At 42.1% G+C, this 19,149-nt stretch overlaps 1 protein-coding gene across 3 annotated transcripts in view; it reads left to right on the plus strand.

The window, feature by feature from the left end:
* Positions 1-764: 764 nt before the first annotated feature.
* The window catches only part of ADGB (androglobin), a 221,736-nt gene continuing 203,351 nt past the window's right edge, over positions 765-19,149 (plus strand). For all 3 annotated transcript variants that reach the window (XM_030556520.1, XM_030556521.1, XM_030556522.1), the window contains exon 1: positions 765-852. In XM_030556520.1, coding sequence (XP_030412380.1) covers positions 776-852 — 77 coding nt within the window. In that variant the 5' untranslated portion in view covers positions 765-775. The remainder of the gene's footprint in view (positions 853-19,149) is intronic.

Below are 19,149 nucleotides of genomic sequence, written 5' to 3' on the forward strand. Positions count from 1 at the left end.
AGTATTACAAACACCAAAACCACAGCTGAAAGTGTTTAACCCTTTAGGGTTGGGAAAGACACTTGCAGATCAACTCTCCAGCCAGCATCCGAGTTCAACTTCTCCGACTGAACTGATTTGCATTTTGCAAGCATCATGTGCAATTCCTCTCAGAGAGCGATGGGAGATCATTATTCTTCCAAACAGCAGAGAATGAACCACAGATGGCTCTTGCCTAAACACATGAGGCAGAGTTTTGGTCTTGCCCAGCTGTGTTGGGTGTGGGAGCTTTATGCCACCTTTGCAGCTGCCTGTCTAGTTCAGCCCTTGGCAGAGCTTAGATTAGCCTTGCTTTCACCCTACATCCCTCTGCCCCGCTTCTTTGCTCACTTCTCCTCTTCCCTAATGTTTCAAGCTGAGCAGCGATGTCCCCACCTAACAAACAACACGGTGTCTCTCCTGCCTGCCCTCCCTCTCTCCTTGCCTGTGTGACAATTCTACACCTTTCCTCCAGGACAAAGGGGAAACCCTGCTGTGGCTCCTTCATAAACGCCCCCCCCCCACAAGCCCCCTGTCCCCTCCTCCTGCATTTCACCTCTCTGCCCCCTCTGTGTCCCCCCGATTTTACCCCCCTCCACTAGTGATTTACCCTCTGGCTTTCCTACTTCCCCTGTTGCGCCTCCCCAGCGCCCGCCCCCCCGGGCCTGTGCCCAACGCCGCTCCCCCGGGCACGCTCCGCAGCGTCGGGGCTCCGCGTCTCTTAGCAACGCGGAGCGGACGCGGCCCCCGCGGCGCCATGGCCTCCAAGCAAAGCAAGAAGAAGGAGCTGCTCACTCGCAACAACTCCGCGCACATCAGCGCCCCCGCCAAAGAGTAAGAGACCCGCCGCCGCCACGGGCCCCTCGCCCAGCGACCGCCCACAGGCAGCCCTCCTCCCCCGCGGGCACCCGCTGCCCTTCGGGGATGCCCCAGCCAGCGCCTCCTTAGAGCCAGGGGCGCAGCACCCCGCCCCCCAGCGCAGGGTGCCCTAGCCGACTCCTTGCGGCGGGGGCGGGATCACTTGCGTGGCAGCATTAGGAAATGGACCAGCTCCTGCTGGCTCTGGTGGAGGGAAGTTGTTTTGTCTCCCCCGACTCCCCGAAGGTACAAACAGTGTCTGCACTGAGCCAATGAACGCGCCTCCCCCTACCCGGGAGAGATCTCGCTCTCGGTCTCTCTCCACCTGTTGATTCCCCCCCCCCCCCGAGGCTTAATTACTTTGTACAGAAATCGTCCAACTTCCAGTGAGTGGGGCTTGTATTGCGGTTGGCTCAAAGTTGCATGAGGCTCCCTGTCCTAATACCTGAGTGTCACCAGCCTAGTTCTAGCTTCTCTGCCCTTCCCTCTCCCCTGTGCGACAGAGGCGATAAGGGGTACTGGGGTACCAGTCTGGATCAGGAATCAGAAGGTTCCTTCTCTCTCACAAGCCCCCGTGGCCTTTGGCTGTTCATGTGGACCTTTGTGGCTGCAAGGTGGTTGGCACTAGGGCATCATTTGTTCACTTTGTAGCTGTTAGAACTGGTTTGAAAAAAGAGAGCTCAGAAACGTAAACAACATTTGGAAGTGATTTTGTTCAGTTTATTTCCTGCAATTGTTCGTTTTGTCATTTTCTGAGTTTTCCTTGGAACTTTTGTTAGTTTTCAAAATCGACATTTTGAAAATGAAAAGATGTCACTCTGTCACTAAGCCGACCAACTAAAATTGGTAATAAAAACATTGAAAACCAAAACCCAATGAAAATGAAAACAAATTTTGCACAACCAGCAGGCAATATTTTTCATTTAAAGTTTCTATTGTAGACTGTCCAAAATAGACACGAATTGAAATATTTTTTTCAAACAAAAAATCTGTTTTTCAAAACAATCTGGTTCAAAAATTTTGTTCTAACTCTGGTGATGTCAACTGGAAACTTCAGCTCATCTTAACTCTCTACCTAAACACCATAGTATCTGGGTACCACTCAAATATTTAAAAATATAAATAAAAACCTCTCTTTCCCTCTCTTTCTTTTTTCCCAACACTTCAGAGAAATAGGTTGATTTGTTTGTAGGGGTCTTTGTTTGCTTTTGTGTCAACTGACTAAATGAATATTGAATTTAGTTCAGAAAGTGGTTTGTTCCAAAGCCCATTCTTTTCTTTTGCAGGATTGAGTTCCATAGCTTAGATCCAGCTACTATGAAAGTTCTGCTTCTTTCATCAGGAGCATCCTACACTGGTTGACAGTTTCATTGTTCCGGTGGATTGTAGCTGTTGAGGGAAGTCATGATTACAGAGGAAGACAGGATCTCTCCATTAGCTATGATCAGCCACATGGAGAGCTTTGAATATCAGGACAAATACTTTGAACAGTATTCAAACTAGAAGGCAGAGCACTGGAATGATAAGTTCGTGGTGCTCTGTGTTGCTACCTTGACAGACTGCTTCAGTTGGAGATATTTAAAGATTTGTGGCTTGATTCCTAGATGTAACTGTCAATATGTTCCAAATGTGTGGATTGTTATGGTCAGTTCTTTTCTAAGGGCTGGTCTACACTACGGGGGAAAATCGATCTTAGATATGCAACTTCAGCTACATGAATAACGTAGCTGAAGTAGAAGTATCTAAGATCCAATTACTCACCGTCCTCACGGCGCGGGATTGATGTCCGCGGCTCCCCCTGTTGATTCCGCAACTCGTTCGGGTTGGTGGAGTTACGGAATCGACATAAGTGTGTTCGGGGATCGATATATCGCGTCTAGATGAGACGTGATATATCGATCCCCAAGCAATCGATTGCTACCCGCCGATACGGCGGGTAGTGAAGACGTACCCTAAGAGTACAGAACACAGTCTTCTGGCCAGTTGCAAACAGAAACAGGGTTTGCTGCCATAGTTTTTGGACCTAAAAGGACCTCAATGCTGTGGATTGATTTTAAGAATTTGACTATGGATGCCATCCATAGTGGGAGGTGTTATAAAGGAGATCAGTTTCAAGAGCCATCTGGCATTGAAAACTTAGGTGTATTATTTTTATACAAGGGGAAGACAATGCATAATGGCTAGTTGTTTGCTGCATGTTATAAGGCACTTCGGTAGTTAAGTATAAACAACATTAGAAATATTTATGCACCGAATAGAAACACTAAGCCTCATCTCTTGAGATATTTAAAGCTAGACTAGACAGGACTAAAGCACCAGCACACATAGTGTAGGGAATAACCTTGCTGTGTGAAAGTGTTTATTTCTGCAAAGATAAATAAATAGATTTTTTTAATTATCTAAGTATAGAATGACTAGTCCTTAGTCCTGGCACTATCAGGATTCAGGCCAAGGAATGGGACAAAAACAGCTTTAGAGGAACTGATGGATGGACTCTTGCTGTGCATGGGTGATGGCTAACTCCCATTCTCATTTTCGTGGACCTCTCTGCACTGTTCAAAACTGTTGACCTTGAGATCCTGTTCTCTCATATGAGAGAGGACTAAAAAACGAGTTGAAGACCTTCCTGGAGGGATGCACCCAATATATAGTAATGGGAAACTGTACCTGTGACACTTCCTGGGCATACACAGGACCATGAGGCACATAGCTACCACCTGCACTTAGTGTGAAGAAGACTTGTCTGTGCCTGCTGTGGTTCAGGTCTCCAATTCCACCAGCCCCAGGCAACACAAGCACTGCCTTCTAGGCCTCACAAGCCTCATTGTCTCTCTACAGGTTAGCTATTGGTGCACTCTAATCCGTAAGCCCTCTGAGGGTCTCCATGGAGTGTCCAGCCCCAGGCCCACTGGACACTTGCACAGTGATACTAGAATAATTTTTATAGTGGGGGTGCTGAAGGCAGAAACATGTATTTGGGTTTTTAATACTACTTGAAACCAAAAGGTGCTGCACATTGAAGATATGTCCTTCAATGGCTTTGAGCTAATATGGTCAGGGGCATACTTGGGGCAACCCTAAACCTCTGACTACCAGAAGCAGGAATGGAAGAGAGGGGCAGATATTTGTTCTGTACTTTGCCTTGTCAAATTGCCTTGTTCTGTACTTTGTCCCTGAAGCTCTGGTACTGGCTAGTGTCAGAGACATGATACTGGGGAAGATGGACCATGGTCTGACTCCTTATGGCAGTTATGATCTTGAGAAATACTGCTCACCCAAAATCCTTGCAGTGCTTTACAGCCAGGCTTGGCTGTGAGTCTCCTTTCATGAGACAAGTATACTGTCAGCTTGTCCCAGGTGAAGGATTCAGTGTGTTTCCTTACTCTCCAAGATATACTAGAACAATCTTTTATCTTTATTCATAAATGGGACACTCCCTGCTCTGTTTCATCTAGTAGATTTTCTTTCTTGTAGATTTTATAATCTCTTGTTTCACATCTGTTCTCTCCTGCCTGAAGGGAATATTTCTAAGGTATGTCACCTCCTAATGACCTGCCTTAACTCCAAGACCCTAAGAACATAATGTCCAATATAGGTTCATAATTATTTAAATATTATTCATAAATACATTTTCCAATGATTATGACACCTTTTGGTGAATTATTATGTATATCCAACCCAGGAAATCCTTATAAAACCCTATTAATCCAATGTGTGCCCCATCATCCCCCTGCCTGTTGACAGTAATGGGTCCCCGAGTCACAGTACCTCCACCACTAGACCTCTCACTCGTGGAGCCCCACAAGGACTATTCTCTCTCTGGTTCTGTTCAACATCTACATGCAGACACTAACTGAAATAGTGAGACAACATGGACTCAAGTGCCAGCAATATGCAGATGACACAAAGCTCTACTTATCCCACATCACATATAGTCATACCACTCGCACTAAGATGGCTCACTGCTTGGATGAAATCAACTCATGGATGAAGAATAGTTGATTGAAGCTGAACCCAAGCAAGACAGAAGTGATGCTGGTAGTCGGAGGAAAGCACTTAGAAGAGTTTGCATCCATGTTGCAGCTTCATTTGTTTGAATACACAAGAAGTACTCCTGCATTCCTCACTAATGCTAAGCTCCCATATATAGTAGCATCCACAAGTAATGCTTTATACTATCTCCGGTTGGTTAAGAGACTCTCTCTTATCCTGGCGGACGATGATCTGGCCTCAGTTATACTTATTAGCATCTTCTATCGGGACTAAGTGATGCAGTATACCTGGACGTGGAGTTTCCTAAGAGCTGATGATAGCTTTAAGTAATACAGAATGTTTATAAATCCACTCCTTGGGCATAATGGAGGAGAGAAGGATAATTATACACCTCGCCACTGTCCACTCTAATGGCAAGACACACTTTGACCTTGCCTTCTCTAATATAAACACATTGTGTGTACATTTAATCCTTCCCCTACCCCTCAAAAATTACATTGCATGCCCAATTTTGCCCCTGGAGAGATGACGAAAAAAAAGAACAAACTATGCATTAGATGTTAGTCACAACACTTAGTACACTACTGGAAGTTACTCCTGAAATTCTCCTTTGAATCTATTGCATATGCAGTTACTGACATTCACCACACAATGGTTTATCAGTTAGAGCTGGCCAATTAATATTTAGATACCAATTTAGGATGGAAAAAAGAGTTATCTTTAACCTATCTCTGTGTGATGATTCTTGGGGTACCCAGGACTAGGAGTCACCTTATTAACTCCTGCTTCCAGTGAGAGGGAGTCTTTCTTGTGGTAATAGGGTGTCATCTTCTAACACCACCTACGTGCTCCAGCCTTTTAGCTACTCAAGTAGCTATGGACTATGCCAGTCCTAACTTTGCCTTGCTGATTAACAGTAGTAGATGCACCCTAAGAACCAAGTCCCTTTGAATCATTCTCCAGTGACACTGAGCCCCTAATATTGGCTACTCACAGAAATGCTAGATACACTACACTTTTGAGTGCAGGGAATCCCAATTTACTAGTTTTACCTTAAAGCAGTGATTCTCAAACTAGGGCTGCCGCTTGTTCAGGGAAAGCCCCTGGCGGGCTGGGCTGGTTTGTTTACCTGCTGCGTCCGCAGGTTCGGCTGATCACGGCTCCCACTGGCCTGGGAGTTTGCTGCTTCAGGCCAATGGGCGCCGCAGAAAGCGGCGCGGGCTGAGGGATGTGCTGGCTGCCGCTTCCCACATCCCCCATTGGGCTGGAATGGCGAACCACGGCCAGTGGGAACCACGATCAGCCGAACCTGCGGATGCGGCAGGTAAACAAACTGGCCCAGCCCGCCAGAGACTTTCACTGAACAAGCGGCAGCCCTCGTTTGAGAACCACTGCCTTAAAGCACCTGTGACAGAGTGCTAGTTGTAGCACCCTGGTCACTGAGGTTGCTGTAGCACAGAGAAGACTTCAGGCTTAACGAATCAATCAACTTGTTACTGGTGGGATTTACTGACACTGGGTGGTAATTGCTGGGCTAGTGAGACAATTGGCTCAGTAACTTGGAGGATATATAATTGGGAGGAACAGAAAGCAGGGGAAAGCCTAGAGGGTGAGCTGGATGGAAGAGAGAAATTGTGTGAAAGGCTCCTCCTGTTGTATATCTGTGCTATGTCCTGTGCTGTTTGAAAATGGAAGATTAAAGGTGCCATAGTGGAAAAGAAACACAGTGTGAGTTTTGTGACTGAGAGACCACAAAAATAGGCCAGGCAAAACTGCTGCTCACTGGGGAGTTGAAGAAGCACCCTGTGACACGGCCATTCCTGTAAACCACACTGCACTCATGAGCATTTATAAAATAAAAGTAGATTTCTTTAAGAAAGAGTAAAAATTTAAGTATAAGTGAGAGAAAATGGGGAAACAAGTGGTTACAGAACAAAACAAAATTTTTAAAACGTGAATCTGGGTCTACACTTATCAATAGTTAAATGTCTTATGCTATAAAGTAGCCTCCCCCCCAACCCGGTTGAGTCTGTTGCAGAACTGTCTGGTTTCATAAGAACCAGGATCCAAACATTCTGTTATATTGAAATGGTCTTTTGCCTTATTCATAGCCAGGGTGATCTCTTGCCTGCTAAAATATTCCTTTTTACCTCCAAGTGGTTTTGATCATTTGTAATTGTCTTTGATGGTTTTCTGTGGACTGTTTTGTGATGTGGAAAGGGTAGAAATGGAACCTTGTGTTACCTCACCAGCTGACTAGGGAGAAATGACCGCTCCCTCTTGCCAAAATGGGTCATCCTTGAGACACATTACTTCCTGGTGGCTACTTTCTACTCTAAGTCCATAAAGCATACTTTCAATATAAATATAAATTCCTTAAATATTATGCATACATACATCTTGCAGTGATTATGAAACTTGACAAGTTACAAGCTTTCTGTAGATACCTTATGTGTTACTCTGTGGATAAAATATCCTATAAAATGTTTTTTGCGCAGTGAGCTTGTCAGGTCTGAGATGACAGTTTGCAAAGAATGAGGGATCCTTTGCCATCGGATTGCTACCTGTGTCTCTTCCCTCCTTTGTTTCTCCGAGTTCCCTTACTTAATGTTATGTTAGATGATCAATAATTTTTCTTTTAGTCATAGACTTACAGTTCTCACATCACAGAATCATAAAAATGTAGGGCTGGAAGGGACCTCAAGAGGTCAGCTAGTCCAGCACCCTGCACTGCGGCAGGACCAAGTATACATAGACCATTGCTGTCAGGTATTTGTCTAACTTGTTCTTAAAATTCCCCAATTACAGGGTTTCCAAAGCCTCCCTAGGAAGACTATTCCAGAGATTAACTAGCCTTATAATTAGAAAGGTTTTCCCGTTATCTGTGATGGGTTCGGTCACAGAGAACCCCTTGGGAATGTCATCTGACATTCTGAGATTACCTCTGAGCCTGTTTTCCCTGCCAGCTTGGGACTCCAGAACCCTGCCTTGTTGAGCCAGACTTGCTAGCCTGCTGCAAGAGACTCATGTCTCATCCACGCCCCCAAAGCTGCAGACTTTAACCAAAAACTGCTCAGCAGGTCACCTATCTCCAGCACCCAGACGCCCAGCTCCCAGTGGGACCCAAACCCCAAATAAATCTATTTTACTCTGTATAAAGCTTTTACAAGGTAAACTCATATATTGTCTGCCTTCTATAACACTGACAGAGAGATATGCACAACTGTTTGCTCTCCTAGGTATTAATCACTTACTCTGGGTTAATTAATAAACAGAAGTGATTTTCTTGAGTATAAAAAGTAGGATTAAAGTTGTTTCAAGTAATTACAGACAGAACAAAGTAAGTCTCCAAGCCTCAAAGAGTTTACAATCTAAACTGACTAGACAAATATACAGAAAGTAACTCAGAAATGAACTCCCCCAACACAAAGAGAAAAGATGCACACCCATTAAGCTGCTGGAGGAGTTGGCCTGTTGCCTACCTAGTTTAAGTGCATTTAAAAATGACTTTCTCTTTATAATTTCTATGTGTTTGTTTTATTTCTGTTTAATTTCATTTCTCTCTTAGGTTAAAGTGTTACAAAACATTGCTAAAAAAAGATATTAATAATTATTTCAGTTTTTAAAATTTCATTTGTGTTTTGCATTGTTCTGGGTTAAAAATGACTTAGTTAAATAACTTATCTTTTGTAACTAAGCATATGTACTATCCAAGAGACCATGATGTCTTATTCTTTTTGTTTCTGTTCTGCTAAATTAGTGCCTTACAATATCTGACCATTTTTGACATTATTTGACGGGTCAGTTGACCAATTATTTTTGGGCTGGTCAAATGCCCAAACCTACAATTATGATAATCTGCACTGAACTCTTTCATAACACATGCCAAAGAACTTCACTCAGAAATTTCTGCATCAAGCCAGAACCTCAGTTTCAGCTATAGCATATATTTTAGAAAGACATTTGTTCACACTTTCAGCCTCTTCTGCCAACATGATATAGAGTGAACTTAATATAAATGAGAATCAGACCCATTCTCTGTGGGGTCAGAGGTAAAAGCCTAAATTATGTGATTTATGTGCACATATTGTAGCTTCTTAAATTGGCTGCTGCTCTGGCATGCACTAGCAGACTGATATAGATATATAACTTGATTCACAGCACCAATTGTAGCGTAGGGCAGGGTCAAGCTCTCTTTCTTTGTTACTGACAGTGTACGGTAGGGTGACCAGATGTCCCGATTTTATAGGGATAATTCCGATTTTTGGGTCTTTTTCTTATATAGGCTCCTATTACCCCCTCACCCCATCCCGATTTTTCACATTTGCTGTCTGGTCACCTTAATGTACAGTGATGGCCATAAAAGCTGGCAATATTAAAAATCCATTTGACAAACAACCTGAAGTTGCAGTAATTCTTGAATTGTTTTGCAGACTACCCTATCTCTAATTACTTTTTTGTCAGCCTCTTAATATGATTAAGATCTTTTGGATGTATGAAGACTGTTTTTTAAAGCATAAGTTGAAAAATCATCAGCTCAGAACAACATACCGGTATAACTCTTCTAGTTCAACAAACCATCAGCTAAGCTTTATGGTCTAAGCTGTGAGGAAGTTCTGTTGAACCATAGATAGTGAATTTAAATAAAGAGAAATAGGTGACAGCTTGTTCTAATCTATTAAGAAGTGATATTTTTATCTTGAAGCAAACATTTTACAAGCAAACTTGTTTTCCTCATGAGAAAACTGAGTGCAGTTTCTTGCTACTCCTTTTGTGGCCTGTGTTTCTGCCTCTGCACATGTGATGCTGATTACTATTAATGAGTTATGTATGTATAATCACAGCGGAATGTATTTGGTTTCTGTAACAGAAATGCTAGAAGCAGGACTTTATAATGATTTTGAAAGTTTTAACAAACACAGGATATATTATCTTACTAGTTTTAAAAATAACCACTTGTTTACTTTTTAGGAGAATTTTTATTTGTTTAGAAAATAATTTATTAATATAATATTTAATGTTTTTATTTTTAATACTGTGTTGCCAAAATAGCTATTAAATCAAATGCTTTCAGATTTTCCTTTCAGTATTCTATTTTAGTTTGAGTAATTCTTTGTTCTTTGCCAGAATTGATAAAGACTGAATTAGAAAACTAAAATGGAAAACTGAATTTGGCATTTACTAGACTGTGAAATCATGTGTAGGTTAATGCCATTTTTCATAAGCAATATAGGTAAACCATAATAATGGTGTTCTTTCTAGGCCAATTACCAGATCTAGCAGACTCTCTCAACGGGATCGTCATTGTGTTGAGCACACTTTGGGGCTTCAATCATTAAAGACCTGGAGTGAAATCTTGGTCCCATTGAAGTCAACGGGAGTTTTACCATTGATTTCAGTGGCACCAGTACTTCACTTCTGAGGGGATGAGTGCTTTCTGTGAGATGCTGATTGGCGTTAACTCCCATTGGAGTGGGTGTTGATAGCGCTTGGCACACTGCATAATTGGTCCCTAAATTCCTCCCCTAAATATCCAAAATGTTCCAATGATCTTAGTCCTTTCAATGAGTGCTTTTAATCAAACATCTCAGTGTATCAGCCATGATGTAGCACACACGTTCATTCATTTTAGTGCGCAGGAGAGTCTGCAATACATTACATATTGAGGTTCTGAACGACAGCCTACTGATGTCAATGAGAATCTTTCCAGTGATTTAAATAGACTTTCGATCAGGCCCAGAGGGAGGAGGTTAGGGTTACTAACTCTGATTTGCCAAATATGTGTTTTTTTGAAAATCTGTGCTATGTCTGACATAGAAATAAACACTTTTTCTTCCAACCTACCAGTGAAATCTTGACCAGTGAAAATCTGGGTGGTGGAAATAGTCTATTTCTTGATGCAAAGATTGTCCTTATTTGCAGAAATATGCCAAGAGACAAATGCCATTTCTTCTCTGGAAGCTCAGACTTGCATGTTGCAAGTTGGACCTATGCCTCTCATGCCCAGTAAAATCCAAGAGGGCTAGGTGTGGATTGAGTGGTCTGCTGTTGGATGAATTTATTAATGCTTCTCTGTGCCATGCCAGATAGTCACAAAGTAGTAGTCATTAAGCCCACAACCCTTGACATTTAAAATTTTGTCAGCTATCACAGTATTATTAACTTTTCCTTTTTGGGTAAACTTATTGAATCTTATAGCAAAGTCATTTTACCAGGTAGAGTCATCAGACTTTCTTGACTGTTTTCAATCTGTCATACATCCTGTGTGGAATGAAGATAGCACTATTTTGTTGATGATGGTTTCCCCCTAATGACAAACAGAGGCCAAGTGTCCATGGTGATTGTTTTAGATCTGTCTGCAGTCTTTGACCACTGGGTATTGTTGAACCCTGGTTAGGACTGATCTGCTCTTTCCTCTCAGATCTCGGAGGCCAGTATTGGACATTTGTTTATCATGTGGGCTTCTGTTACCCCTCTTGTTCAATATGTTTGCAAGACAATTTTGGTCACATTTCTATCAATATGCAAGTGATGTGTAACTCTAGTCTACAAAACCCAGATGGCATGGTCGCACTGCTGTCCCTTTGACAGAGATGGACATGGATGATTACAAGATTGGTGAAAAAAAATATCCTGTAAGTCTAGCAGTTTGCAGTAATTGAAAGGCAGGTTATTTCTGATTATCTCACTTTTCTAATGAGCATCTGTTGCTGCAGTAAAATTTTCTTTTACATTGTTTTCTACTGTTAAGTGGTATTTGTTGCTATCTAATACATACCTGAAATGTTGTGACTTATCACAGAAGTACTGATAGTATAAAAAGGAACAATGATTAATAGACTTTAAAGTTATTTAGAGAAAGAAGCCCTGAACATTGTAAATTAATTCTACAAATACTGGTGCTATCTTTTATATTTACATGCTATACATGACCAGGCTATTTTAGGTTCTATAAAGGTAATGCTTACAGATATCAAATTATATTTTATGGCTCACCCTAAATTTTCTTGCTGGATTGCCTGCGAGGATTTTTTTTTGTCTTTCATTATGCTTTTACAGTCTGATTCAGCACAACATATCTGAGCCCATATAAGGCTATGGCTTCTGCCTGTACAGCAGACATTATTGGAGAAGTATATAGTGATGCCTTTAGTTAAGGTTGCCAAACACTTAATTGGTGTTGGTTAGCCAATTATGATCTGCCATTTGTTAAAATACTGGCGCTATGTGTCGCTATGCCTGAGGGAAGGAGGTACAGAAAAGGTGGAGCAACAGGACCATCTGAAAAGGACCACTAGTTTGTAAACTATAAATTCTTTGTAGAAGTTGACCACTTAAGGTTCTTTCCTTCCCATGCCCCTTGATTTTACATTATCTCTGTCAAGGTGTCTGAGTGGCTCAAGAGCATGAGTACCAACCTTAGGGCAGACTGGTAAGAAAAAGGACACAAACTCCAAACTGATTGATGAAATCTAAGTATAGAACTCACAGTCAAGTGTAAACTCCTCAGGGACTTTACCACTCTAACCATAGAGTCTCAGACTGTCCCCTTGAGTACTCCAATCTATCTTGCTACCGAGGCAAGCTTGCCTTTGTGACTCATGGTCCCTTGCACCAAAAATCACAACAATATTCAGGTTACCCACCTAGCTCCAAAAGACCAGTCACTTACCCCAGATCAATTGCACTTTAGATCTCACACCAAAGATAGTGCTTGTAGTTAACTAAAGATTTATTAACTAAGAAAAATGAGTTATTTACAAGGTTAAATCAGGTAAACATACACACACAAATGAATTACAGTCTACACTGATAACGTTAAAGTGCTGCCAAGGCAGTGCGTTAACATGGCTTGTGTAGTCACAACAGAGTGCTGGGAGAGCTCTAAAAAACCACCTCCACAAGGGGCATAGCTACCAGAACCATGCACTGTTTATACTGGCACTTTCCGGCACTGAAACTTGCTGTGCTCGGTGTGTGTGTGTGTGTGTGTGTGTGTGTGTGTGTTTTCACACCCCTGAGCAAGAAAGTTGCAGTGTTGTAAAGTGTTAGTTTAGACACACCCTTAGGTTCAAAAGGTGGTAGTGGAATTTGTAGTGTGTACAGACAAGCAGGAGCATCTGCCATCATCACTATAACTGCTACTCTCAAGGTGAAAAATCTTTGAGGTGGGGAGTTCTATCCTGTCGTATACCAGGAACACAAGAAGGATGGTATCGTTCTTTAGAGAGAAACTGTTTTGGAAGTAAGGTTTTTTATATCCTATTGCTGCTGAAGTGTTTGTCCCTTGCTTGCAATGATCAGTAGAGATTTGCTTTTAAGGATTATGTTTTCAAAGGCAGGAAAGAATTTCACAAATCTTAAGAGTGCCACTTGGTTGTAAACAAAGTATGTTGCAGATGGTGGGAATGCCATTTATAACCAGATCAGTGTGCTAAAGTGATTGAATTCCCTTGATGATGCAAGACGGAGATTTTGCTTATGTGCATTTACAATCTCTCATTTTAGAAATGGCATTATTTTACAGATCTGCATATAGTGAACATTCGGCTACTAAATGTTATATTAGCTCTTACTTTCAATTATTTTTTCTACAATAGTTAAGATTAAGATTTTGTCACAGATATTTTTAGTAAAAGTTACAGACAGGTCATGGGCAAAAAAGAAAAATTCATGGAACCCATAACCTGTCTGTGACTTTTACTAAAAATAACCCTGACAAAATGGGGATCTGCAGGTCCCCACACTGCCTGAAGTGTGGCAGCTGTGCAGGGGCTAGAAGCCACCATCAGCAGATGAGAATTCTGGGTTACCTCTGCTGCCTGCGGCTCCGGGGGTCCACCGCTGTCCATGCGAACTGAGAGCTGTGGAGTTCCCCCACTGCCCACGGGGGCTGAGAGCTTCAAGGTACCCCTGTTGCCTGCAGCTCTGGGGGGCATGGCGGTTGGGAGCTCAGGGATTCCCTTGCCACCCACAGCAGTTGGGAGCTTGGAGGGTTCCCCGTTGCCCACAGTGGGTGGGGGCTGTGGGGTACCCAGCTGCCTGTGGTGGCTTGAAGCTATGGGGACCACCAGAGGTGTGGGGAGGGGTACCACACAGCTCCCTACCCCCATGGGCGGTGAAGGACCCTTCAGCTCCCAACCACTGCAAGCTGAAGTCATGGAAGTCACGGATTCCATGACTTCCATGACTAAATCATAGCCTTAACAATAGTTAATGCACGCATGTAGTATATTATATTTCTCCATATATGTTGTTGCCTTGTAGCATAGGCAGAGACAGAATCCAATCCTCCAGGGCAGCATTCAACAATGAGGCCATCCTTTCTTTCCTGAAGGGGAGAAGTGTTGTCTTATATATCAAAGATACATACATTTAAACAGGTTGAGATGGAAATAGGAGAGACTTGTTGAAAGTTTCTGGGTAAGGATAAAAGGGGTAAAAAACAAGGTCATGTCATGGTGGGGGTTTGCTACAGGCCACTTAACCAGGGCAAAGAGGTGGATGAGACTTTTTTTAAACAACTTACAAAATCATCCAAAGCACAGGAGTTGGTGGTGATGGGGACTTCAACTACTCAAACATCTGTTAGGAAAATAACACAATAGGGCACAGATTATCCAACAGGTTCTTGGATAAGGCCTCAACTGGAGTATTGTATCCAGTTCTGGGTGCCACATTTCAGGAAAAATGTGGACAAATTGGAAAGTCCAGAGAAGAGCAACAAAAATGATTAAAGGTTTAGAAATCATGACCAATGAGGGAAGATTGAACAAAATAGAAGACTGAGGGGGGACATAACAGTATTCAAGTACATAAAAGGTTTTTACAAAGAGGAGGAAGAAGAATTGTTCTTCTTAACCTCTGAGGATAGGACAAGACGCAATGGGCTTAATGTGCAGCAAGGAAGGTTTAGGTTGGACATTAGGAAAAACTTCCTAACTGTCACGGTAGTTAAACACTGGAATAAATTGCCTAGGGAGGTTATGGAATCTTTGCCATTTGAGGTTTTTAAGAGCAGGTTAGACAAACACCTGTCAGGAATGGTCTTGATGTTCCTGCCTTGAGTGCAGGGGATTGGACTGGAAGACCTCTCGAGGTCCCTTCCAGTCTGATTCTTTTCCTGCAGTCCCCTACCTTGTTTACTACAGACCTTACAACTTCTGCAATAAATGAGACAGTGATCTTACAGACAACAGCCTAATTTGCAACACAGCCATGATTCATTTTAAGAGCAGGTTCATCTTGTACACTGAATGAAGCAAGGGCAGACATCTGCCACTACAGCTGATGGTGTAACCCAGGGGTCTCAAACTCAAATGACCATGAGGGCCACATGAGGACTAGTACAATGGTCCGAGGGCCACATTACTGACACCTCCCCCAGCCGCCCTCAGCCCCGCCCCACTCCACCCCTTCCATGAGGCCCCACCCCTTCCCTGCCCCCATTCCAACTCCTTTCCCAAAACCTGGGAACCCAGGTACCAGAATCCCAAATCCCTTACACTTCCAAGCAGTCCAAACTACCTACAAAAACAGATTTGCCCTTGACCAACAGAGATATAGTACCCTTAATTCTGAATCTTCCCTAGGTGAGTTTTTCCTGTAAAAGGAATTATAGAAAATTGATAAGGGAAGCAAAAGGACAAGGAGAAATATGGCCAGCAGAATTAAGTACAATAAGAAACTTTTTTAAAAAAAAAAATCTATGTTTAGAACAAAAAGAACTCTAACAATAGTACACCTCTACCCCAATGTAAGGTGACCCGATATAACACGAATTCAAATATAACATGGTAAAGCAGCGCTCGGGGGGGCAGGGCTGCACGCTCTGGCAGATCAAAGCAAGTTCAATATAACACGGTTTCACCTATAACGCAGTAAGATTTTTTTGGCTCCCGAGGACAGCATTATATCAGGGTAGAGGTGTATTAATCCAGTGGTTTTCAAACTGGGTTACACATACCCTTGGGGGTACACAAGCTCTTGTCAGCCAGAAAAATTCTGTATCCCTTACAGACCATTTTGTCCCTTCTGTTTTCATAGGTACATTATGAGTCCCCCATTTCAGATGGGGTTATGTAGTAGATTACATTATTTGAAAACCACTGTATTAGTCAATTACTAGATGGATATTTTAGAATAATAATGCTGAAAAGGCAGAAATATTAATAAATATTTGATCTATAGTTGCGGGGGGGGGGGAGAGATGATGTAGTCATATCATATAATGATCATGAAATACTGTCCAGTAGTAGCTTGGGAGATGTTAAACAGCAGATACTAAAGTTGGACACTTCTGAATCAGCAAGTCCAGAAAACTTGCATTCAGGAGTTTTAAAAGAGCTGAGCAGTGAGCTTCCTGGACAGTTAATATTGCTTTTCAATTAATCTTGGGGAAGTTCCAGAAAACTAGAAGGCTAATATTATGCTAATATTTAAAAAGGGTTAAAGGGGATGACCAGGATAATTACAGTAGAACCTCAGAGTTATGGGTTCCTCAGGAATGGAGGTTGTCCGTAACTTTGAACTGTCCATGATGCTGAACAAGACATTACGGACTTCAGCTACTGGAAGGCTGGGGCGCTGGGGCTTCAGCAGCAGGGTGGGAGTGTCCGGGGTTCTGGTGGGGTGGGATTCCTGATCCTTGGGAGCAACAGGGCTCAGGGCTTTAGATTTGCGGGAAGCGCTGGGGCCCAGGGCTTCAGCCCTGTGGCTCTACTCCTGGTTTCAGCCTCACAGAGGGTGCTGGGGCTTGAGCTTTCAGTGCCGTGACTCAGTTCCTAGCTTCTATCCCATAGGGAGCACCAGGGCTTGGGGCTCCCCAGGACACCACTCCTGGTTTCAGCTGGAGCAGGGGTGTCAGGTCTCCTGGGCTCTACCCTTACAGATACTACAGAAAATTCAGGAAACAGCACATGAGCACTATAGGACAAAATCTAAACGCAGAACTTGGGTTTAGGTCACTTTTGCCTTGAGGATTCCATCCGAGACATTGCCTTCACTTGCCCTTCAATACTCTCCAGAGACCATTGTGATACATGACACCAGACTGCTGACAATCCCTATGGTAAGAAGATCCTTATGCACCGGTGTTGACACAGCCTATGGAATTTAGCACTGAAATCAGTCATATCTGTTTCCCAACGTATGCATGCACTTTTCCTCATACCAGAGTGACAGCGCTCCCAACCTGCTCCAATTAATCACTTCATCATTCAGTACAGCTACACCTAACAGCTGAAGTGCATACAGATAAATGCAGCAAATCAAATCTGTACAAATGTCACATTCTCTTAGTCATTCTTCATGTCTATTTATGGTACTCCTTCTTATTGAACTATTCTCACTGGCTATTGACAGCTGTAGGGAAACATTTAAAGCTCCATTATGGGTGTGGCCTGTACCTTAATGTATTTCCTGGTTTTCAGAAGTTTGTTTGGTTCAGAAGTTTGTATCTGTTTACTTTCTGGTTTTCAGAAGTTTGAATGTAGCTGAACTTGACATTCTGGAAGATCACAAGACACTCACTCCCAGGCAATCTTAACTCTGTGTTAACAAAGTTTTGGCTTTCAGTTACCAAGTCAGTTTCCAGACTGGTAACGCTGCCCAGGAGACAATGAGAGAAGCTGCTAATACAGCCCATATCTTACCTTCCATTGGGATTGTATGGTTGAGTTCATGGTTCATGTTGTATTTTTTTGTACATTTTAATGTAAAATGGATAAAGCTTTTAAACAAATGCACAAAAGGTGTATGTAGGTGGAGCCAGATGCCAGCAATGAAAGTCACTAAGTAGGTAAACTATTACTGGGAAGATAAGCAGTGGCTAATGTAGCATGTCACTGAGGAGTAGGAAGTGAACTCCAGACTTGTTTCTGTGCGTCTAAGACATTAGTCATAAGAATACCCAAATCAAGAGGACTGGTTTAATTAAACGGCATGGGTCTGGTCCCAGAGCTCAGGCTTTGCATTGCTCAACCAGTCATCAGGCTCATTTCAATTGTTTTTCCCAGGCCGATATGATATCATAAGGAAAGCGTGAAATCCTTTCTACCACTTACTTGCCATAAAATGGATGACATGAAGAAAGCCTTAACAAATTTAGAAACTAAAGTAGCAAGCTTGCTAGAAAATGTTTGGTTATATAACAGGTTAGTGATGAAGGATTAAAGAGAAAAGCTGAAAACATTAAACAATTGAGATCTGCAAAGGAAGTAGACACTTTGCAACCCATATCATAAAGAATGACAGGGATTTAGGGAAAAGAGTAAAACAAGTGGCAAGGCATTTGAAGAAACTGACAAATCCTGAGAAACAGGAATGAAGAATAAATGGATCTATTGGAATTTATGGGATTCATGAGGAAGATTTGGTTTCAAGTATGGATAAGGAAAAGGCTCTTGTATATACTGAAGGCTCTAGCAGGATCCCTATGTGAAGCGTTAAGGAGCTAGTGTAGGCACCACTAATGTACTGTTAGACCTATTTGTCCTTTCTACATGTTACAAGTGGCCAAAAATAAAGGAGACTTATTTTATAGTGCGGAAAAGGTTGTATGTCCATTCTCAAATTTAGCTTGCTAAGCAAAAGCCAAAGAAAGGAAATGAACCAAATAAAAATGTTTGCAAGGGAGGGGCCCTTGCAATCCAGCCATCATTCTCACCAGAACTGATTGTGAAGTGAAAGGTCTACATCTATCTTTTATGGTGTGAGGGAATGCATATGGAACCACAGTATGGATGAAAAATGACTTGGAAATGACAAAGCAAAACTGAAAAGGAAATAATGAAAATCTGACATCTTCGTGCACATTTTTAAAATTGTTACAAAAAGCTGTATGGAAGATCAGATCTTTTAGTAGGTCTCGTTCCTCCTCCCTCCTGCCCCCTGTAGCTATTGTGTAGAGAGTACTCTCAATTACTATATTCTTCTTCCTTTTTGAGAAGTTTGTTAAATTCTCTAGCTAGGTTGAGATAACACAAGATTTGCTGAAATATAAAATATTGAGTGAAAACAGGATCGTTAGTATTTTGGTTTTCATTGGTTAGGAAAATATTAATTAAATTCCTTTCTTTCCACCCCAAATAGCAGTGGATGATTTAATAATGTTTAAACATTGAATTATGTGAATTTTTAAATTGTCTTTGGGACTGACTCCTGAACATTTTTTTTTATTATTATTAAATGAATCTTTTTCTTGTCTATAAATACTTAAAAAAACTAAACACACACATTTAGACCGATAAATAAATAAATTAAAAATTGTAAGACAATCAA

The sequence above is a fragment of the Gopherus evgoodei genome, chromosome 3, assembly GCF_007399415.2.
Source record: "Gopherus evgoodei ecotype Sinaloan lineage chromosome 3, rGopEvg1_v1.p, whole genome shotgun sequence".
NCBI lineage: Eukaryota > Metazoa > Chordata > Testudines > Testudinidae > Gopherus > Gopherus evgoodei.